Source organism: Cajanus cajan, chromosome 4 (genome assembly GCF_000230855.2).
Source record: "Cajanus cajan strain Asha chromosome 4, NIPB_CcT2T_4, whole genome shotgun sequence".
NCBI classification, from domain to species: domain Eukaryota; kingdom Viridiplantae; phylum Streptophyta; class Magnoliopsida; order Fabales; family Fabaceae; genus Cajanus; species Cajanus cajan.
Genome location: NC_138520.1, coordinates 73,118,766 through 73,143,298, shown reverse-complemented (window position 1 = coordinate 73,143,298; position 24,533 = coordinate 73,118,766). Strand labels below are relative to the sequence as shown.

Below are 24,533 nucleotides of genomic sequence, written 5' to 3'. Positions count from 1 at the left end.
TATTTAATACGTACAAAATAATTGTCCAAAATAATAATTATTTAAAACGTACAAAATAATATTTCTATATAATTATTAAAATAATTATGATTAAATACCATATAATAATAATAATAACAATAACCTTTTTGAAAACTGGGGTGTTACAAATGATATATATTTATTATTAATAAATACATAAAATATATATATATATATATATATATATATATATATTATATTTTTATAATATTATTCATAAATTAATATCAATAATATTATTAGTATATTTATACATAAACTAATAATTTGATAAATATAACTTATTATATATTAATATACTTTTACAAAAATATAAATATACATATCTTATCTACTATATTTATATTTTTGTAAAAGTATATTAATATATACTAAGTTATATTTATCAAATTATCAATTTATCTATAAATATACTAAAAATATTATTGATATTAATTTATTAGCAATATTAAATTATTAATAATATATAAATTTTATTTATTTAGTAATAATAAATATATATCATTTGTTACATTAATAAAAATTATAGTATATGTTAACTTAAATAAGAAAATAATGGTATAATTTTAAATTATTATATATATATATATTAAAATTTTAAAATTATTAAATTTTTAATGGGAGAGATTCAAATTGCACAATTATGATTTTTGAGAGACTAAAATTGTTCAATTAAAAATTAAAAGACTAAAATTGCACAATTACAATTCTTTAGGGACTAAAATTATTCAATTAAAATCTTAGGGATCAAAATTGCACAATTACAATACTTGAGGGATCAAAAATGTAATTAAGCCAAAATTAAATTAATATATATTTTTTTTAATTTCACAAGTTTTTTTAAAATATTTTTAATGAATGTCTTAGTTTCTTATGTTCAAAATTGACAATTTTTTATTTAATTAAATGAATTTCATAATTTTTTCAGTCCTTTAATGAAATAAAATATATTTAATTTTATTATTTTTTAAAAAAAATTTAACATATTTTCTTTAATTATGCATAATTCTTAAATATAAAAGTTTCATAAATAAAATTTAATATTTTGAGAGGGAACAATTTGTCACAAATTTTTTCACAAAATATTTTAACCTATTTGTGACGGAATTTTGAGAGGGAACAATCCGTCACTAAAATTTTTCATTTTAGTCACGAAATTTGTGACGGATTTTTTAGAGACGAAGTTCATTCCGTCACAAAATCCGTCACAAACATTTTTTTTTATTTAATGATGAAATTTGTGACGGATTTTTAGAGACGAAAATTTTTCCGTTACAAAATCCGTCACAAATATTTTTTTTTGATTCAGTGACGAAATTTGTGACGGATTTTTAGAGACGGAATATATTCCGTCACAAAATCCGTCACAAAAGTCAATAAATTCTTGTCCATCACAAAACTTAAAATTCCCTCACAAAATGCGTCACTATTAGCGATTCTATTTTTTTCGTCACAAAATTCGTCACAAATATTAATTTTTCTGGTAGTGCCGTGACCAGGTGCGGGTCCTAGAGGATGCTGTGGACTCTCTAAAGGGGGAGTTGGCAGCGGTGGCTGAGGAGCATCTCTGCAGTGAGGCCATTCTGGGCGGTCGAGAGGATGAGATTGCTGCGCTGAGAGTAGAGCTCGCAGAGCTGGCAGCGGGGAGGGCGGCCGTGGAAGGACGGCTTGCCGAGGTGGAGCGCTCCGTCGTGGCGGAGCATAAGAGGGGCTTTCAGAAGGCTGCTCGTCAGGCACAACTTCTTGCTCCCGGGTTCGACTTCTCTTCGATGCATGTGGAGAAGGTGGTCCGTCGTGGGAGGATTGTTTCGGAGGACGATGTTAACGACAGTTCCAGTGAAAATGCCTCCGCCTAGGCTTTCTTTGTAATTTTTGTTTCTTTTTTCTTTGGCTTGAATTGATGTACTGGATTTTGTGAACTTTGTTTGTATACATATATGTATGTTGCTCTATTTTGTTCGTTTTTGCGTTCAATTTTGGCTGTTCACGCTGTTTGAGGCACATGTTTGGTGTCTGTTATATGCTTTTGTATCGGGTGATACTTCTACCTTGAGCTGGTGAAGTCGAGGTTCGAGGTCGGCCTTAGTTTTTTGCTTAGTAGGGTTTTTCGTGGGAGTTCGAACTCGGCCGTAAATGAATGTGTTAAGATTCGTATTCGATCTCGAATTTTGACTAAGTAATTGTTGTGAGAGTTCATAAATGACCCTAGGCTGGAGTCAAGGTCAGAATTCGACCCTAAGTCGGTCGTGCCGGGATTCGAATTCGACCCTGGTATCGAGAGTGGGGTGTGCTTTGCCAGGGTTCAGAGTTGTCCTCAGGTTTAGTGGTTTGGACTAGACCTTAAGTGTAGGGGTGGGCAAAATGAACTGAACTGAACTTAACTTATAAAAACTATACTAAACTTAAAAATAGTTCTCATGAACTGAACTAAACTAAATATTAGTTCAGACGAACTGAACTGAACTGTTTTTTACTCTATTAAACTGTACTGTACTGAACTATACTGAACTATAATATAAACTAAACTGAACTGTTGTACACCTTAATCTGTTTTTGAACTGCACTATTTTTAAACTGAACTATTCATGAACTGTGCCTAAACTTCACCTAAACTGTGCCTAAACTGTGCCTAAACTGTGCCTAAACTTCCACTTATTAATAACTATACTATTCATGCACTATTTTTGAGGTATCTCGATCTGTCCCATAATAACATAGAGAAGCTTCCTAGTTCAATTACAAAGCTTTTCCACTAGTAGACGTTGAAACTATCCCAATGTACTATTCATGCCACGTGGGATAGGCAAGTTGAGTCATCTACAGACAATGTCACTTTTTGGGGCCAGCAAGAACTACCAGATGGGAGGTCTTAGGGAACTCGCGGATCTCAATAACCTTAGAGGGAACTTGGAAATTTTGCATCTGGAGCAAATGAAGTTCTCTGCCTCATTGGACCCCAAAGATAATAACCATTTTTTCCATCGTTGGAGGAACTTACAATCTCTGACTGCCCAAAACTCAGAAGCTGGTGGGAAACTGAGAAGGGGGGAAAAGATAGACCATTATTTATCAGCATTTCTAAACTACATGTCCAATGCTGCCGTGAGTTGCATTGCATGCCTTTATGAATGCAACGCCTTAACTTCATTGCCGGATAGCATAGGCAACCTCACATCACTTCGTAAACTAGTGATTTGTGAATGCAAAAGGTTGGCTTCACTGCCCAAAGGAATAGAAAATCTCAAGTCTTTAGATACCTTGATCATTACCGACTGTCCCCGGTTATTGCCAAGGTGTCAAAGGAATAGCATATAATCATAATTTAATTTAAGAGGTAAAACATATAATCATAATTATAACATATAATCCAATCTCTCAGTAGCATTGAAATTTTGAAAACCATGATAACCAGACATTTTACTACTAAACAGAATGAAACCAACAAAATCAAATATAGGTTTCTAATCAACAAAAAAAAAACATAAAACTATAAGTTGTATGTTCAAATATGTAGGTTCTCCCATGAACAACAAAATCAAAAAATTAATACATCTTCAATCATCCAAATGAATAACACTTGAAGGTCCCACTTCATCTTGAGAGGTTATCTCTACAAAAAAAATAAAATATTCTATCATTTTCAAAAATTTAAAATATAAACTAAAAAATATATAGATTTTTAATATAGACTCACCTTGCTCAAATTTATCAAGCTCTTTAGGATCCTCATCAAAAAGTATAGAGAAAGGTGTTCCTTTCAACCAATCTTGGGTGCAAACAAGTACTTCCACTATTTTAGGCGTTAGGCAACTACGATAAGGACTAATCACCCTTCCGCCTGTGCTGAATGCACTTTCTGATGCTACAGTAGAGATGGGAATGGCTAACACCTCGCGAGCCATGTTTGCAAGGATAGGAAATCTAGTTGAGTTGACTTTCCACCAATGTAAAACATCAAGCTCAACTAACTTTGTATAAGGTTCAGGATCTTCTCTCAAATATTTATCAAGCTCTGATATATAATCAATTCTACGTCCAGTAGCTCTTAGGTAGAAACTCATGCCATGAGGATCATCATCTTCATCATCTAGTTGTGATTCTTGTTGGCTACTTTGAGAACCCTCCTCTACACCTTGATATTGTTCATAAAGTGCTTTCAAAGATGACAACAATTTTGATTTCAATTGACTAGCCATATCAGATTCAAATATATAGTCAATGAAGTAATTAACAAAATCCAACTTACTCCTAGGATCAAGCACAACAGCAATCAATAATAAGATATTAATTCCATTAGGATTTCCCCAATATTTGTCATACTTTCCCTTCATCCTCAATGCCATCAACCTTATGCTCACATCACTACTCTCAGAATATTGTCGAATCTTTTTACCAATTCCAAACACCTCCTTCATGTACATATGACTGGTGACATATGAAGTACCAGAGATGCGCATGGTAGAGTCATAGAACATCTTTAAAAATGGTAGAACAGACCTCGCATATTCCCAATCCTCTTCTAGTGGCACACTACCATTACCTTTGGCCATTTCAACACCAAATTTCTTGTCTTGCATATCTAGCAAGACAAAGGCATCTTTGTACTTCAAGCTTGCCTCTAACATTAAGTAAGTTGAATTCCACCTGGTTTCAACATCAAGGCAAATAATACCTTTGTAAGAAATTCCCTCTTGCTCAACACAAGCCTTGAATCTAGCAAATCTAGCTGGAGAAGACTTCACATATTTAACTGCATTTCGAATTTTCAAAATTGAATCTTTGATCTCTTTTAAACCATCCTTCACAATCAAACTCAATATATGTGCACAACAGCGCATATGGACATATTCTCCCTTTAAGACAAGACAATTCCATGATAACATCCTCCTTTTAAGATATTGAACCCCAACATCATTTGCTGTAGCATTATCCACAGTGATACTAAGGACCCGCTTCAACTCCCAATTATTCAAACAAGCCTCAACATGTTTAGCAATGAGCTCTCCTGAATGTCCTGTTGTTTGAGAAAAATTCAAAATTTTCTTTTGAAGCTTCCAGTCATTGTCAATAAAGTGCGCTGTTAAACTCATAAGTGCGCTGTTAAACTCATATAGTTTAGATTTTGGATTGAAGTCCATGTGTCTGTAGTTAAGCAAACCCTCCCACATTGTTTTGACAGAAAAAATTTTAACTTTGCTTTTTCTTCTTCATAGAGTTCCCACATTTCACGCCTCAATGTGGTGCGGGATGGGACTTCAAATCGTGGTTGCAAGGACCATACAAAGTCACGAAAGTCATCATCCTCCACAAATCGAAAAGGAAGTTCAGATTTCACAAACATCTTCACCAACTTCATTCGAGATGCATTTTGGTCAAATTTAGAAATAGTTGGCGAAGGGCCAACACTAACCCCTTCTGTAGTTGATGATGAAAGTTTTTGCCTCTTGAATACTTCTCTATTAGGATTTTCTTTGCATCTCATCAAATGATTCCTCATGCCACTTGTCCCAGCCAAATATTTAATCAAATCTCCACAGTAATTGCATTTAGCCTTCTTCTCAGAATAAGGTTTTTGTTTAGTAAAATGTTCCCACATGTTTGACCGACCTTTACTTTGCCCAGTCGATGATGAATCAATACAAGGGGGTACATCATTAATTCTAGAAACATCTGATGTGAGAGTTTCTATGGTGTTTGGCAATGTAAATTCCATCTGATAACAAAATTTTAGTGCACAAACCAAATAACAAAACTGAAATTATATAATATTACCTCAGCACTCTCTGGTTGTAATTCAGCAATAATATCCTTAACCAGGACCTCTCGATTGCCCAGAACCCATTCACTGCAAAGACACACTCAATTTCTTAGCATGCTTAATGATATAAGACTTTTGTTTCTTCCTTCCCTGTTCTATTTCCACCATCACAAAAATTATTTCTTCCACGAGCACAAAAAATGAGACTTAAGAAATAAGCCCATCAATCAAGGTATCCAAAAAATAACGCCCATCAATCAAGGTTAAAAATATGAATGTGATCACCTTATATTTTTAGACACAAACTACAATTTCAAAGCACCTGGTTGGATACACGTTGATTCAAGTCATACATCCATCTACTATTCACTTACGAACAAAATCGTTATTACTTAAGGTAGTCTCTCACAATCGGTTGAGACATTTAATGAACTAAAAACAATCTCTTAATTTTTGGTTGACATAAAAATTGCAAGGTTAATGTACTGGGAAGTGGGAACAGTACAAAAATTTCTGTTGCTCATAAGATTGCATTTTTTGGCAGCATAGGTGTTGGTATGTTAGCTAAATTCAACAAGGAAAATGCAATCATAAAAAATAAATAAGAGAAATAATGACCAGTCACCAGACTTTAAAACAAATAATTAGTCATGTTCCAAAAGTTAACCAATGAACTTGATGAATAGATGGCAATTCTAAAAGAAATAAATTTCAAATCAATTGAACAACCATTTTGAAAATGTGTGTATTCTTAACCAAGTTTCTCAACTTTGAAAAATACGAAGTACACGACTACCCGCTTCAACTTTATCCTTTTGGAAATCATTATCTGAATTTTGATAAAGTTGCAAATGGCCACTCCTGTATCCTTCCAATTTCTGTTTATAAACCTTAAACTGAGGTGTTGACACTCAACAGAAAATTACAGAGTAGCATATAGATATGAAGTGATCCATATAACAAAAGGTTAAAAATATGAATGTGATCAATGAAAAATGGAGAAGGGTCACCTTTGGTCCTCTAAAAGGCACAAAACCTCTCATTCAAACAACAAAACATAACCAATTTATCCAACAAAATCCTTCAACAAAAAAGAGTAATCTATTTTTAATGAAAAGAACATTTAAATGTCATTGACTATAAACAGAGATAATTATTGGGAATCAACAAAAGAATAAAAAAGAACAAATATTTTAGGGAAAAAGGGATACCCACATAAAATTTTAGGGAAAAAGGGATACCCAGGAAGATACTTCTCGAATGCTTTCCTTATCTTCAAATTGGTTTCACCTTCTCAACCCGTGCCTGTGATTCGTGAAGCCGTGAAGGAAGATTTTTTACATTTACCTTGTGGTGGGCTGTGGCTGTCGCTGGTGTGAGTCGTGTGAATGTGATGTGAGTTAGGATTCCTAGCGGCTAGCGTAAAGAACCAATCTGTGCGATGCCTTCTTTTATTTTTTAATTAATAGTTATTTACAGTTAACTAAACTGTAACTTAAACAAGTACAGTTATTTAAAACTGAATTAAAAAATAGTTTAATTCAGTTTTATTTTAATCAGTTTTAGTTTTTTAGTTTAAAATAAATCAGTTATTTAACAGTTTTAGTTCAGTTTAATTAATTTTGCCCAGCCCTACTTAAGTGAATGATTGGATTAAGGTTCGTATTCTGTGTTGAGGTTCATATTCGACCTCGGATTTGAATTAGGCGATTTGGTTAGGTTCGGACTCGACCTTTAAGCGGGGACATCGAGGCTCATACTCGACCTTATATGCTAAAGGAGGTTCGGGCGCGACCTCGAACTTCCGTTTGGGTGAGTGTTTCTGTGAAGGTTCGATGACCTTGATTTATTAGCGTCGAGGTTCTGAGCCGACCTCAAGCCGGAGTGTAGTAAATTGGATAAGTGGTCCATGTCCGCCCTTAAGTTTAGGGTCATGTATGTTTCGTCATGGATCGAACTCGATCTCGGATATGTAGTCGGGACTCGGCCTCCGAATGAGTTACTAAGGTTCGAACTCGACCTTGTGGGGATATCGAGGTTTGCGTTCGACCTTGAATTTGTATGTTGGGGGTTCATGCGAATAATTGGGTTAAGGTTCGAACTCGACCATCAACGAGAATACCGGGGTTCGTTTTCGACCTCGGGTTTGTGTGAATAATTAGATTAAGGTTCGTATTTGATGAGAATACCGAGGTTCGTTCTTGACCTCGGATTCGGTTAGGTTAAGGTTCGTTCTCGACCTTTACCAAGGATACTGGTTCGATGGTGGAACCTTTAACGAGAATACTAAAGTTCGTTCTCGACCTCGGATTTATGTGACTTAATTAGCTTGAGGTTCGTACTTGACCTTCAATGAGGATACCGGGGTTCGTTCCCGACCTCGGATCCGCGTGAATGATTGGATTAAGGTACGTGCTCGACCTTCAACGAGAATATCGGGGTTCGCACTCGACCTCGGATTTTCATGAATGATTGGATTAAGGTTCGTATTCGACCTTCAACGAGAATACCGGGGTTCGTACTCGACCTCGGATTCGCGCGGATGATTGGATTAAGGTTCGTACTCGACCTTTACCGAGAATACTGGGGTTCGTTCTCGACCTCGGATTTATGTGACTTAATTGTCTTGAGGTTCGTACTCGACCTTCAACGAGGATACCGGGGTTCGTTCTCGACCTCGGATCTGCGTGAATGATTGGATTAAGGTTCGTACTCGACCTTCAACGAGAATACCGGGGTTCGTACTCGACCTCGGATTCGCGCGAATGATTGGATTAAGGTTCGTACTCGACCTTTACCGAGAATACCGGGGTTCGTTCTCGACCTCGAATTTATGTGACTTAATTGTCTTGAGGTTCGTACTCGACCTTCAACGAGGATACCGGGGTTCGTTCTCGACCTCGGATCTGCGTGAATGATTGGATTAAGGTTCGTACTCGACCTTCAACGAGAATACTGGGGTTCGTACTCGACCTCGGATTCGCGCGAATGATTGGATTAAGGTTCGTACTCGACCTTTACCGAGAATACCGGGGTTCGTTCTCGACCTCGGATTTTCGCGAATGATGGTGTTTCAATTTCGATTTTTACAATAGGTAAGAAAGCAGTAGTTGAGAAAGCAATAGGTGAGCAAAATGGAGAATGTTATTAAATGATTTTGCGTGCCTCGTTAAAAACCCTCTCAGTTGGAGCTGAGGCGGGAAAAGAGTGCACGGTTTCGTTTGTACAAGTGGGGGAACAGAATCTAATGGGGAGCGGTGGAGGGACTCCCCTTGCTTTCCTTGTCGGATGAGGAAATCCTCAGGCTTTCGACGTAGCATTGCCGAGCTGTCTTCTGGTTTGCTCTAACGGAGATGATCTTTCCGTCATTCCCTAGGAACTTCATGGTGAGGTGCGGAGTGGATACCACCGCACCGAGGTGGTTTAGGGTCGGCCTCCCGATGATGATGTTGTAGGAGGTGTTGGCCTCCACGAGGAGGTATTGGACCACGATCCTCCTTGTATCCGGAGGTGTTCCAAAGGTTGTCAGAAGGTCCACGTATCCGCGGGTGTGGACCCATTCGCCGGCAAAGCCGAATAGGGGCTCGGTGTGTGGCTGGATTAGAGAATGAGGGACGTCGAGCCTGAGGAATGTTGGCCAATACAGGACGTCGGCCGAGCTCCCTTGGTCGATGAGTGTCTTTTGTACTTCCCAGTTGGCGATCTCTACCACGATGACCATGGGGTCATCTTGGTTAGGGCTGATTCCCGCATAGTCCTCATCGGAAAAAGAGATCGGTGGAGAGCTCTTGTGCAAGATCGAGGCGGTGGAGTGGGCGCAGTTGATGGTTCGCAGGTGTCTTTTCCGGGCCGAGCTGCTAGCGCCTCCTCCGTCGAAGCCGCCTGCGATTGTGTTAATGATTCCCCGCAAGGGGGCTGCTTCTGTCTCCTGACTTATTTCGGCCTGTACTGCGCCGTTAGCATTTTGTTGGGACCTTGTGGGTAAGTCTGTGCGAGGTCCTGACACGCGACCTCTCCCGCGTCCCCGGCCTCCAGAGCCAGCTCGGGGACCTGGCTGTCGCTGGACGTAGTGGCCAAGGTGGCCCGCCTGGATAAGTTCTTTGATGCGGTCTCGGAGCGTGCGGCACTCATCCGTGGTGTGGCCATAGTTCCTGTGGTACCGGCAGTGCTTGGACTTGTCAGCACTGTTTGGTGTGTGGCCGGGTGGTGGGAGGTCTAGCAGGTTGCTGTTACTGGCTTCCTCCAGAATGTGGACTCTTGGGGCGTTCAGAGGGGTGTAGAAGTCGTACCTCCCGGCTCTGTTTGTCCTGGCCGACTTCTTGAATTGGCTGTCGTTGTTGACTTTAACCTTGTCTTTGTGGCCCTGTTCTGGTTTGGCGGGGCCCTTACCGCAAACCTGGTCGCGGAAGGTCGCGTGCTCCTCCATTTGAATGAAGCCGGCGGCGCGGGCGCGCAGTTCGTCCATATCGCGGGGGGCGTCGCGACACAGGCTGTCGACGAACGATCCGGGTTTTAGTGCCACGAGCATGGCGTGTAGAGCGACTTCCGGGTTTAGATTCCGGATTCGGACTGATATGTTAGAGAAGCGCTCCATGAAGGCCCGGAGGGGCTCGTCGTCGTTCTGTCTGAGGTTGGCCAAGGTGGCCGAGGTTGTGTGGTGAGGTCGGCTGGTGGCGTACTGTGCCGTGAACCACCGCACCAGGGTGGCGAAACTGTCGATGGACCCTGCCGGCAGTTGGGTGTACCAATGGAGCGCGGGTCCTTTAAGCGAGGTCGGGAAAACCCTGCACAGTATAATGTCACTGTTAGTGTAAAGGTTTACCTGAGTCGTGTACGCGTCGACGTGCTCATCGGGGTCCGTAGTGCCGTCGTAGCGGTCAAGGTGGAGGGGCTTCCACCCGCGGGGTAACGGTGTCTCCATGATGCCGTCCACAAAGGGATGACGGCGGAAAGGTTCTTGGCCCTCGGAGACATGAGTGGGGGCCTTGCTGGTGCGCTGTCCTGATCTGTGCGTTGATGCATGAGATCAGTGCGTGGCGGGCCGTGAATGTGGTGCCTTGGTGGTTGCTTGGGAATGGGAGGCTGAATGCGCCTCCCCCTCATGGTCACCGCTGTCGTGCGGTGGTTGGCCGGGGCGATGCTGGGGGATCTGGGCGCGAATGCGCTCGTTCTCGGCGCGTAGCGTCGCTAGGTCTGCTTCGTTAGCAGTGCGCATCGCCACGAGGTCATTCTCATGCTGGTCACGCATATTCTGGAGGTCGGCGTCGTGCTGTCGCCGCATCTACTCGACTTGTTCGACCAATCGCCTCAGGGTCGCGGTGTCGCTGTCCATGGTAGTTGAATTGCTTGTGTTATATGTTGCTCGTCTAATGTGGCTTCTGGTAGAAACCATGCAGGTGGCCGATGAGAGCTTGGTCTGATCGGCCCCACGGTGGGCGCCAAATGTTCTTACCGGAAATCTGCTGTAGAGCTGATTCGCCGGGTAAGATCGGTGAGCCTCCTTCACTGGTACGCTGATGTTCCAAGATGGGGGTGGTACCTGCAAAAGAGACTCCGATGCCAAAGTTAGGGTTTGCATGAGTAATAGTCTCATATATATAATGCACGTACCTTGAGGTGATCTAGGTTTGCCTTGGGCTTTTGGGCTTGAGATAAGATATATCATGATATGATATGATATAATTGAAGGGCGGATCTGGTCTGGGACGAGATCCTTGGAATCAGGTATGATTCGCTCAAATGCCGGGCTGACGTCATGCACCGCGTGCCGGAGGTTACTTATTTGCAACACTAATCCGGGCTAGGAGCCCGGGTGCGAAGTACGGTTAGTACAATTATTTGACAAAAATTTTGAAGAATAAAATGGTTTCATTAAAAATGACTAAAAATTGTTATCGAGGAATGTGTCCCATTTCTCTATTGTTATAAATATATCCAACCAATACATACATACTCTTCTATTGCGTGTGAATTTTCTTAGTACCTCTTTGATTGTAGATGTTCATGATGATAATTCTCATGATTTTTATCCACTTACCTTAAGAGTAAGTATTGATAGATTTATTTTACCCAATAACTCATATTTTATATTAAATTTTAACAATCAAATCATTAAATTAAAAGCTCTTTTAATGTATAAATCAAGTCTACAAATTTTTAAAAAAATTGAAAACAATATGATCAAGTCTACAAACTTTTAATTCTCATGGTTTTCATCCACTTACCTTAAGAGTAAGTATTAATAGATTTATTTCACCCAATAACTCATATTTTATATTAAATTTTAACAATCAAATCATTAAATTAAAAGTTCTCTCAATGTATAAATCAAGTTTACAAATTTTTAACAAAATTGAAAAAAATATGATACTGTATTATATAAATTCAAATTAATATTTAAAATACTTTTATAATTACCTGTTAATTTGATTTAATGAAATAAAATATTAAATAATTTATAAATTTTTAAAAATTTTATAAACTTAATTTATAAGTTAAAAACTTTTAATTTAAAGATTAAATTGTTAAAATTTAATATAAAATATAAATTATATATTAAATAAAATAAATCTATCAAAATTTATACTTAAATAAAATAAATACATATATACATCTATACATGTGGATAACAGACATGTGGATAACAATTGATAAGTAAACAAGGGATTCTGATTCATCGTTGTTAAGGATTTAAGAAATTCCACACAATCAATCCAATAATAAAAATTACCCGATAAAGACTGATCAGCTATATTTTATGTGGGTAAATAGCTTTTTTACTACGAATCTAAAACTAGAAAATTAGAATTGACAAAACAACGTGAATTTATGATTGGGTGAACATGTTAATGGATGGAATTGGGATCTGCAAAACATGATGGTCTAAACAGGAAGAGGGACCAATGAAGAATTACAGCCACAAAATATAAGGAAGATTTTTTATAACAGTAAAAAAAATGACAACAACAATAATGAATATTAAACTTAAAAAAAAATTACATACAAACAAGGTCTAACTAGAAGAGGGGCCAATGCCAATGGTCCACCTTCCAAAACTCACGAGTAGTCTGAATAAGTGACTCGAAGGAGGCAATGTAGCCATAGTGAGCTATGATCCCCACAGAACTATTTCCTTGCTTGAGGAGGCAAGGACATGATCAGATGTTGACAACTTAGAAGACAATTTCCCTCCAAGGATTCCATCAAACGTGGGCTATGATTTAGCCATGTAGGTAGGAGATTGTTGTGGGCCCTTACTACAAGATGAGGGTGTATTAATTGCCACACAATTTCTACTTTTGTTTCGATGTATTTAATGGAATAAATAAAATAAAATAGTTATATTATATTATTAATTTATTTTATGATAAAGTAAAAAATATATAATTTTATCATTTCAAAATGAATGGTATTTTTAAAAGTAACAATAAAAAAATTAGTTGTACATCATTTTTTAAATATAAAATTAGATGAGATAAAATAAATGTTTAATACTTCACACGTGCATACACATATGAAATATTATTTTTTAATTTTGAAATTATTAATAAAATTAAATTAAATTATATAAATTTTTAAATGTATGAGTGTATAGGAATAAGTTGTTTCTTCCTCATTTTTCTTTTTTGATGGGTGATTTCTTCATGGGTGCGTGCGTGAATTTGTTAGTTTTACTTCTTTTTTGAAGAGCTTTTAGAAATAGAGAGAGTAAAGACTCGATAATAGATGAACTGATCAGTTTTTATTTTTTTATTTTTTTTATTTTTTTTATTTTTATTTTTTACATCAAAGAGGGTATTTATAATTATAAGTAAACAAAATTCAAATTAATTCTTCATCAAGAATTGCACTATAAAGATATAAGATTCCTTTGTCTAAGATATCTTATGTCCTTTGTTTTTATTGATAGACAATTCTTGATAAAGTGACTTTTATCTTTCGACAATTTTGAATTATTTTCTTTTGAGTGGAGTTTTTGTTGCTTTGTATTTATTAGTGCTGCAAAAGGACTTTCACTTTTTCTTTTCTTTGTCTTTTTCATTTTTCTTTTTCTCTTTCTTTATATTTTTATTTTTTTTTATTTTTTATAATATTGCTTGTATTTTATTCATAGTGAAAGATATTTTATAAGGTTGATTTGTTTGACAATAATTATATAGACAAATTTAAATATTTCTTAGGATCCACCTTTAATCATCCAAATTTTGGATGAACTTTATTTTAAAAAATCATCCCCATTTTGAAGATAATGGTTGGGATGACTAGTTTCTTCTTCTTTGAGATATTTTTTTTCTTCATCAGAACCTAACGATGATAAAGTTGCCTTTAGTTTCGCTTTTAATTATGTCTTAGACAATCCTTTTAATTTTAATTCGTTCAATGGAAATAATTTAGGGACTTTCTTTTTTGGGTGTTGCGGGCTTATAATTGATTTGTTCTTCCAATTCTTGAATTTTTCTTCTAAGTATGAAATATTAATTTTTTCCCCATCAGTATACCTTAGCTTTAAGGCATAAGAACTTAGGATAAAGAGCTGTCAAATGCTGATGAGATTCATACTTATACTGCATTAACCAACCAACATCCATGGTTGAACAAAAGGTAATTAGTTTGAGGTGAAATTTCAAGTTAGGTGTTGTTTATTTGAACATATCATAAATCTTAACTATTTTTTGGAGGGAGAATGATTTTGACTGGTCCATTAACATGGAACCAATCTTGAAATTAGGTTGAAATTTTTGTAGGTAATTCAATTTTGAAGGAAATATACCAAGAATGATAAGGGGTTTTAATTCCTTTTCAGTTAAGGGGTTTTAATTCCAAGCTTTCCAGGTTAGAACCTTGGAAATTTTTAGCTTAGAGTAACAAACCTTTTTGGAGTCTTTCCTATCAAATTATGGGGTATTTTCTGCAAATTGGGTATCTATCAAGATAAATTGATATATATATATATATATATATATATATATATGTGTGTGTGTGTGTGTGTGTGTTATTTTTCTTTAGGGATTGGTCTTTTGGTATTCATCCTCATCCTTTTAGAGATAATTTAAAGATCAATTTGTATGACTCCAATCCTTCAAATTCCTTTTCTATTGATATAATTTTCTAGCATTGCTCTTTAAGAATGAATTCTACTAGAGATTCATTTGGGGCTATATGTTAGGTTGATAATTAAGGATTATTGAGGAGGGTGAATTTATTGGAAATTCCTATGATAGAACCCTAGGTAGTTAAGGTATTTAGTAGTTTTCTAGTTTTTAAGGTGATGAGTTTTGGGGTAGTTTATGAGGTAATTTTTGAGAATGATGAGGCAAAATCATCTAAGGATAAACCCTAAGATGGTTTAGATGGTTGTGGTGTGACCGGTCTCATTTCCTTGTAAAAATTTGTAGTTAAAAAAATATGGAATTGAATTATTTTTTTCGTTTAATAAATTCTGTTCCGGCCAAAGGGTGGACTAAGGTTTCTTCCTAGGTTAAGCCTTAGAGCCAGAACATTCAAAAGTGTAATCTGCCGTCTTAACTCTAGGGTTTTAGGTTTTATACTTTTCTATTCATGAGCCACATGGACCTTGTGAGCGCGAGGATTTCCATAACGGTTTTCTTTGGGAATATTTGATTATCAAAGATAAGCTTTTCATCCGTGATTCTCGGACCAGTCCAAAGGGTGAGACCCACTTGGACTTTGGCCGACCGTACCCTGGCCGAGCTCACCATGGCCGAGCACACCCTGGCCGATATCACCATGGCCGATCTTACCATGGCCGAGGATAGCCTGGCCGATCTCACCATGGCTGAGCACACCCTGGCCGATCTCACCATGGTCGAGCACACCCTGGCCGAGCTCACCCAAGCCGAGCTCGTCCAGGGGGTGGGTGAGATCGCGGTTCGACTGATCTTACCCATGTGAGAGGTTAGATCGCCTGCCGACCGAGAAAACCCATATTCAAGATTCATCGGATCGAAACCTGTAAAGGGTATCAGATCAGGATTCGACTGGGACGGTACACTTGCCTTCCAGTCCTAAGCCTATAAGGCGCAAGGGCTTAACTGTCCATGAGATCGAGTCCAGATCAGATTCCGACCGAACTCCCCTGAGATGTGGGGCGAGATCAGAATCCTACCGACCTTACGGTACACTTGCTTTTCAGCCCTAAGCCTATAAGGCTAGAGGGCTTGGTTAGATAGGCATCCGATCAGCACCTATGTTGGGGGTGAGGTCGGATTACAACCGAGTGATTCTCCTTCAGAGTTGGCTCTTTATTTTTGTATGAACTATGCACTACTTTTATCTTTTAGATGAATGCTACTTGTTGACTTGAATGTTTTTGGTTATTTAAATTATAACGTTTTGAGCAAACGCGTCTCTCATCCAAATTCTGACGACAAGGCAAAGAAAAAATGACCAAGTTAAACATGTTTTTGGAACAAATATACCTCTCGTCCAAATTCCGATCTCATATGAGGAAAAATAATATAAGTTCAAACTTTGTTTTTGTACAGAATCACTAGCTGTTTGAAATTCGATCCCCTTTCATTCTCGGTATATACAACTATGTCACCAAAATGTCGACCTCACAATGTATGAAGAAATTAAAACCAAGTTAAAAACTTCTTTCTTGGTATACAACACCAGGTCCTCAAAATGCCGACATCATGATTAATGAATAGAAATAAAACTGAGTTAAAAACTTTTTTCTTGGTATATAAGACCAGGTCTCCAAAATGCCGACCTCCAATGTATGAAGAAATTAAAACCAAGTTAAAAACTTCTTTCTTGGTATACAACACCAGGTCCCCAAAATGCTGACATCATGATTAATGAAGAAATAAAACTGAGTTAAAAACTTTTTTCTTGGTATATAAGACCAGGTCTCCAAAATGCCGACCTCATGATTAATGAAGAAATAAAACCAAGTTAAAAACTTTTTTCTTGGTATATAACACCAGGTCTCCAAAATGCCGACCTGACGATGTATGAAGAAATTAAAAACCAAGTTAAAAACTTTTTTCTTAGTATATAATATCGACCAGGTCTCCCAAATGTCGATCAGGTCTCCAAAATGCCGATCAAGTCTCCAAAATACCGATCAGGTCTCCAAAATGTCGACCATGTCTCCCAAATGTCGATCAGGTCTCCAAAATGCCGATCATGTCTCCAAAATGCATATCAGGTCTCCAAAATGCCAACCAGGTCTCCCAAATGCCGATCAGGTCTCCAAAATGTCGATCAGGTCTCCAAAATGCCGACCAGGTCTCCAAAATGCAGATCAAGTCTCCAAAATGCCGATCAGGTCTCCAAAATGCTGACCAAGTCTCCCAAATGTTGATCAGGTCTCCAAAATGCCAATCAGGTCTCCAAAATGCAGATCAGGTCTCCAAAATGCCGATCAGGTCTCCAAAATGCATATCAAGTCTCCAAAATGCTGATCAGGTCTCCAAAATGCCGACCAAGTCTCCCAAATGCTGATCAGGTCTCCAAAATGCCGATCAGGTCTCCAAAATGCAGATCAGGTCTCCAAAATGCCAACCTCGCGTAAAACGGAGAGACACATCGTCTAGATTCTGATCTGTTGTAAAATGAGAGAAAATAATTTGAGTTATTTATACTCGCCCAGTCATATTTTTACCGATCAATCATGAGTTTTGATCTTCGAGTTATGTATGTTTGCCCAGTCGTATTTTTACCGATCAATCACGAGTTTTGGTCTTCGAGTTATTTATATATACTCGCCTAGTCGAATTTTTACCGATCAATCACGAGTTAGGTCTTCGAGTTATTTATACTCGCCCAGTCAGATTTTTACCGATCAATCATGAGTTTGTCTTCGAGTTATTTATACTCGCCCAGTCAGATTTTTACCGATCAATCACGAGTTAGGTCTTCGAGTTATTTATACTCACCCAGTCGGATTTTTACCGATCAATCACGAGTTTGTCTTAGATTTATTTATACTCGCCCAGTCGGATTTTAACCGATCAATCACGAGTTTGTCTTCGAGTTATTTATACTCGCCCAGTCAGATTTTTACCGATCAATCAAGAGTTAGGTCTTCGAGTTATTTATACTCGCCTAGTCAGACTTTTACCGATCAATCACGAGTTTTGGTCTTCAAATTATTTATACTCCCCAATCGGATTTTTACCTATCAATCACGAGTTTGTCTTTGAGTTATTTATACTCGCCCAGTCGGATTTTTACCGATCAATCACGAGTTAGATCTTCGAGTTATTTATACTCGCCCAGTCAGAATTTTACCGATCAATCACGAGTTTTGGTCTTCGAGTTATTTATACTCGCCCAGTCAGATTTTTATCGATCAATCACGAGTTTGTCTTCGAGTTATTTATACTCTCCCAGTCGGAATGGAACCGATCAATCACGAGTTTTGTCTTCGAGTTGTTTATACTCGCCCAGTCGGATTTTTATCGATCAATCACGAGTTTTCCTGCGAGTCAATCAATTTGAAAATAATGATTTTTATTATTTGATGGTACCTCATTAAAAACCTTTTTAGCATAAAACCCTCGCAGCGAACCCTTAGCTTCCTCCACAAATTAAAATTTGAGCACGAAAGTCCATTAGATGTTGACTAGGATCTATGTCCCGTCAAACGATTCCACCTGAGGTATCCTATGATCTCTTAGGATGGCCTCATATTCAATCGCCTCTGAAAACGGTCTAAGGTCCCTCAAAACTTCTGTCATACTATCTTCTTTCGCTGTCCTCATATTAGCCGCTATCATGGCCTGCATCTCGTCGGCTCGTCATCTGATCTCCTCGTTCTCTCGCTGAATGGCCTCCTCTCTCTCTGGATCGTGCTCCTATCAAGCCATTGATTAATTCCATCATCTCCTCCATGGTAGGGTGTTGTGGGTCGTGGTTGGATGTGCCACCTCTCGCCATAGTAGAGTGTAGGTTTTTCGTATTGCTTGGGGCGTAGGAAAAGTTTTACCGTAGCCCCATGGTGGGCGCCAAAATGTTCTGGCCAAAGGGTGGACTAGGGTTTCTTCCTAGGTTAAGCCTTAGAGCCAGAGCATTCAAAAGTGTAATCTGTCGTCTTAACTATAGGGTTTTAGGTTTTATACTTTTCTGTTCATGGGCCACCTGGGCCTTGTGAGCGCGAGGATTTCCATAACAATTTTCCTTGAGAATATTTGATTATCAAAGATAGGCTTTTCATCCGTGATTCTCGGACCAGTCCAAAGGATGAGACCCACTTGGACTTTGGCCGACCGTACCCTGGCCGAGCACACCCTGGTCGATCTCACCATGGCCGTGCATACCCTGGCCGAGGACAGCCTGGCCGATCTCATGATAAAGTCTATTTATCAAATCTTGTTTATTAGGAAGAGGTCATCTGATCCATTTTAAAATACTATTTAAGGGTTTGTAATTAATAACCATACTCGCTCTATTTCTAAAGCATTTCTCGCATAAAAGACTACACAACTCCAAGGTGATTTGCTTGACCTTATTAATTTATTATCTAAAAATCCTTGTATTTGTTTTTTTTTACAATATTCAAGAGTTTCGTTATTCATTTGCACTTGTATGACCTAGGTGGGAATTTGACTTTAATGAAAGTCTTCCACATAAGGTAGACTAATTGTAAAGGAATTTCTATTCTAAAAGTATTTGGAATTTCAACACAAACTTCTTTTAGAAAAACTCGTTCAATTTCTTGGAATATTTTTAATAACTAAAGGGTCTTGTAATTCTTTTTCTATTTTTTCATAACCACATCCATGAAGTTCCATAATACCTTCCTGCACATTCCAAGAGCCAAAGGTATCCTACTCGAGCATAGTACTTACCACAAATGCTCGTCCCCTACACCATTATGTTCGGTAACGAAGGGTGAGCGGAGTTATGTGGTATTCATGAATTTGATTACACAATCCCTCCAATATGGGAGTGTAAATTTGGTGTAGTTGCCACTGGTTTCCTTGCACAACGTCACACACATGAAGTTCAACATTCTGATAATGAACATATGACACCTCCAAGTACAAAAGTGAGTCAGCCAACCAATGGTCATACCAAAAGAGAACTTCATATCTTCCAACTTGTAGACGGAAACCTTCTTTTAATGATTCATATATCTTGCAAAGAGAAGTCCAAAAGAATGACCCTTCACCTGCAACTTGTCCCATAAGGACTGTAACACCATGGAAATACAAAGCTATTTGGTAGATATACTTTATATATATATATATATATATATATATATATATATATATATGTGTGTGTGTGTGTGTGTGTGTGTGTGTGTGTGTGTGTGTGTGTGTGTGTATGCATGTATGTATATGTTGTTTATATGGATTTGGATTGGATTATGAAGATGTGGATTTGAAATGTACTTACCTCTGTGCATTTTGTATGTTGATGTGGTTTTGATTAGTTGTTTAAGCATGGTAGTGATTTTATAGTATGAGATGAGAGGTTGATGTTTTGAGAAGTTTGTATAGGCATGTGTGTGCATGAATTTGGTGAATGATGCATTGTACACCATTATACTGAACTGGTACTAAGAGGGAAGAAGACTGATCACCTTCCTTCTCATCTTGGTCAAGTGAAGTATTATGGCATGCGCAACTCATTATTCCAAGAATATGTATCTGAAAGTGATGTTTGTTTGTGTGTTGATACATGTTGCATTTCTTATGGTGGTGAGTTGTGAGTATTGCATGGAAAGGAATAGGATGGGTAGGAGATTGAAGGATAGGAACATAAGATAAATCTGGTCTTTCTGAGTGAATTTGAGGTTATTTTAGAGCTTAAGGAGTTGAAATACTTCAAGAAATAGGATATTTGAGGTGAATAGGTGCTAAGGGTGAAATTTGGAAATTTTGGAAAATAGCTATATATAGGGACTTAGGACTGGAGGGTCTCATTTGTCAGACAGAGACAGTTTTTAGAGAGAGAAAGTAGAGAGAGGGGCTCTGGTCCGGAGGGAAGCTGAGGACATATTTGGGAAGCTTATCAAGCCAGGATCAATCTTTACAACTGGAGTTTCAAGAGATTTGGTCTCTAAAGCCTTGAAAAGGGGGATTAAAGTTTGAGTTGGGATTTGAGGGTTTTGTCCAAATCTTGCATTTCTGAGGTTTCTAAGGTAAGGGTAGTACTTATAAGACTTAACCTAGTATGTATGGGTTTGAAATATCACATTGATTTCATGTTTTATGCATGATTAAGGTTGGATTGAGTGGAAAGGGTTTTGGTAGGGTTTCCCTATGATTTCCATGGATTAATGGTTAATACTTGATTTTATCACTTAATATGTTGTTTTTGGATAGTGTTTATGCTTTGTAATGGTTCAAACTCGTGTAATTTGGATTAGATTCATGATTGGAAGGAATTTTTGAGGTTTTCGAGGGTTTCTGGTAGCGAGTGCGCCGGGCGCAGTTCTTCGCGCCGGGCTTGAATTCACCAGAGACCATCATTGCCAAATCACGCCGGGCGTAAGGCTAGTCGCGCCGGGCTCAATTTAAAATCGAGGTCTCTGTTTGTGTTTTGCGCCGGGCGGGATATTAGTGCTGCGTGCGTGAGTATTTTGGTCTTGAGGTCTTCATGAAAGTTGTAGCCTTGGATGTTAGCTTTCCAATGGCGTTGGAATCACCCAAAAAGGAGGTCTAGAACTCCATATATGACTGTTTTAGTGAACAGGGGTCAAGCTGCCAGCATTGGTTATAGCTGTTGCGGTTTTTAGAATTTTTAACAAAGTATATAATGGAATTAGGACTTGATGTCTTCATAAGAGTTGTAGGAAATCTTCTTATATTTCATATGAGATAAGTATGAGCATGATAGGAGTAGTATAACTCTTAATATGCTATTTTATGTGAAGATTGTCATTTAACAAAGGGTAATTTGGTTAAGTTGATAGTTGTTTTGGGTGTTTAATTATTTATGTTGTTATATTGAGTAATTTGGCATGGTTATGGAAATATTTTGTATGTAATTATGGAATATGCTATGTTTGTTTGGTTTGGACAAGCTAATAGAACTTAGAGGAGTAAGGTTATGGTATGAATTAGGAGATCTTTTGGTGAGATCAGGATATAATCTTTGGAAAAAATATGGAATTAGGAGTCCCATGGTGAGGATTCCAATATGGAACTTTTCCAAAGGTTATATAATAAACCACTTCAGATGTTAGGTGGATTCTGAAGTACTCCTCTAAGTATTCTATTTGCTACCGGTATGGGTCCAGGCCGAGTCATACCGATGGATGAGGTGGCCACGATCACCAGGGTTACGTGACGACGTAATCCAACTGTATATTTTCCATGAGAGGTTAGGCATGAGACATGGGTTGATGACATGTTTCACCGTATCAACACTTGGTTTGGATGTGTTGAGGCCAACATTTGGTTTGGATGTGTTGGTTACATCATGGATTATACAGTGGTGTGACTTTGTTTTGGATGTGGAATATGTATACATATGGTATGGATTGTATACATTGGTTATGGATTCTTGATTATCATAAAATATGTATGCATTGGCATGGATGTGTATACATTAGATTCTGGATTGGTTTATATTTGGCATGGAAATAACTGTTTATAATGTTCATTTCTTTGGTATGGATATATACTATTGATGAATATCTAGTTTAATGATATTTCATTATATTTTACTATGGTTGGTTTTATACGTGCTAACCCTTATATTTGCATGATATGGATTGTGATGATCTCACTATGTGGGGAGCAGATCAGGTGTGAGGCCTTGGGATAACAAAGAATCTTTTTGGTTAGCTGCTTTGAGAGAGTGGCTAGGCTTAGAGCTTGACCAGCACCTAGGGTGTCTCTTTTGATGGTTAATGTTATTATATATTTTGGATGACTGTATAACTTTATGAGTGATGACTCTTTTATAAAATTGTTTTATATGCAAAAAAAAATTTGTACGTTGTTACATAATTACACTCTAGTGTAGCTGGTCTCTGCTCTATTCTCTTTAAAATATATTATTTCATTTTAATTGTTATATTGGTTGTTGATGTGACGGCTTAAAGCGGGTCGTTACAAGGACCTCCCTGGATACTTAGTCTGAACCAACTTGACCCACAACTCCTCATTATTATATTATGAAAATCCCAAATTAGCTTTCCAAGTAATGTTTTATTCTGAAATCGGACGATATGCACTTCCAGGCCTCCAAACTTACAAGGCCTCATCAACTGATCTAAAGTATGACATGTCTGTTGCGGTATCCATTGCATTTATATGATATAAGTAGGGATTGCTGCTAACACCGAATTTACAAGAGTTACTTTTCGAGCTCTATTTAAAACCCTATTGTTCGTACATTTAACTTGACTGTCGAATTTTTTTTACAATTTACATTAAATAGAATATATAAAATTAAACTTTGCCGTAATTAAAGTTCAATATATATTTTACTATTTTAAAGATAATGCAATATATATTTATACCTTCACTTGAATTAGTACTACCTTACACGTATTTTGAATCTTATTAAGTTATTATATATAATAAGACAAAATCGTGCTTTAACTTTTTTTTGAGAAAAAAATATTAAAATGTTCCTAATTAAGCAGTTTTTTTTTATTTATAAAAAAACTAATCTAAATATATATAATAAAATTAAAAAGATAAACGACTCAATTGTTTATTAAAGTTTATAGTAAGGATTATAAGTTATAATTCTTATAAAACTGTTAATTAATAAATTAGATTAAAATTGTATAATTTTTAAAATTATATAATTAAAAAATATTATATTAAAAATTAGAGTGACAAAATTTAATAGGTGAACGAATATATCTGATCCCATAATTATCTAAACTAATATGACTCCATGTATCAGTATCGTAATAATCTCAATAATATTAATAATATGTGGCTTATAAAAAGAAATGTTATAACGTGAACGAATGTATACCGATCCCATAATTATCTCATTAATATAAACTACCCAAAAACAAATTAAGATAGATAAGCATTTGTTTGTTTACTCCTAAATTAGAGGAACCTGAAGCACCAGACTGATCTGGCTTCAAGGGCTACTGCAAAGTCATCCGGAAAGCTTATAAGATAACAATTAACAATGGTAGATAGAATGAAAGAGAATATGGAAACCTTTTGGAAAAATAAAATAAAATAAAATGAACAGGGACATTTACGTGTTGAGACGAGGAGTCTCCACGAGAAACGAAAGAAAAAGAACAAAAAACATGGCCCCTACGCGTCGAGTAGAGGAGCCTCCACGATTTTCTTCTTCTCCACGTGTAAAGTATTGAAGAATGCTATATATTAGGCATAATGAACCTCGTGGAATGTTCATCTTTCAAGCCATAGGATAATGGCTTTAGGAAATCAAGAAAATAAGAGTAAAAACGAAGGGAAAATCCAGGTAATATTTTTATTGAGTGTAGATCCAGGACTTTCATATGATGGAAATCTCGCCTTTAAATTATTGAAGACAGGCTCAGGTAAGTTGGCATGAACCATGGATCATCTTCATTGATCACTAGCTATATGCCTTCGGTAGGAAGTAATCATTTTTCATACTCAATGTGGTTTGAACTTTAATTAATCTACATAGGTATAATGTAATTGGATCTCCTTTCAATGTTACAATTTGTTATAAGTACTTAAAATTAAGTGGAAACTCAAGTTTTTTTATTTATTTATTATTTTAATAATATTAGTTTATGTTAATTTGTATGCATGTCAGGGATGTGACTAGAATGAGAATATATAGTGAATTAATGCTC

The 24,533-nt window shown here is 37.2% G+C and overlaps 1 protein-coding gene across 1 annotated transcript; it reads right to left on the bottom strand.

The window, feature by feature from the left end:
• Positions 1–9,023: 9,023 nt before the first annotated feature.
• On the bottom strand, positions 9,024–10,700 carry LOC145957514 (uncharacterized). Its single transcript, XM_083073787.1, has one exon. The coding sequence runs from the start codon at positions 10,698–10,700 to the stop codon at positions 9,024–9,026; it is 1,677 nt and encodes a 558-aa protein (XP_082929913.1).
• Positions 10,701–24,533: the final 13,833 nt, after the last annotated feature.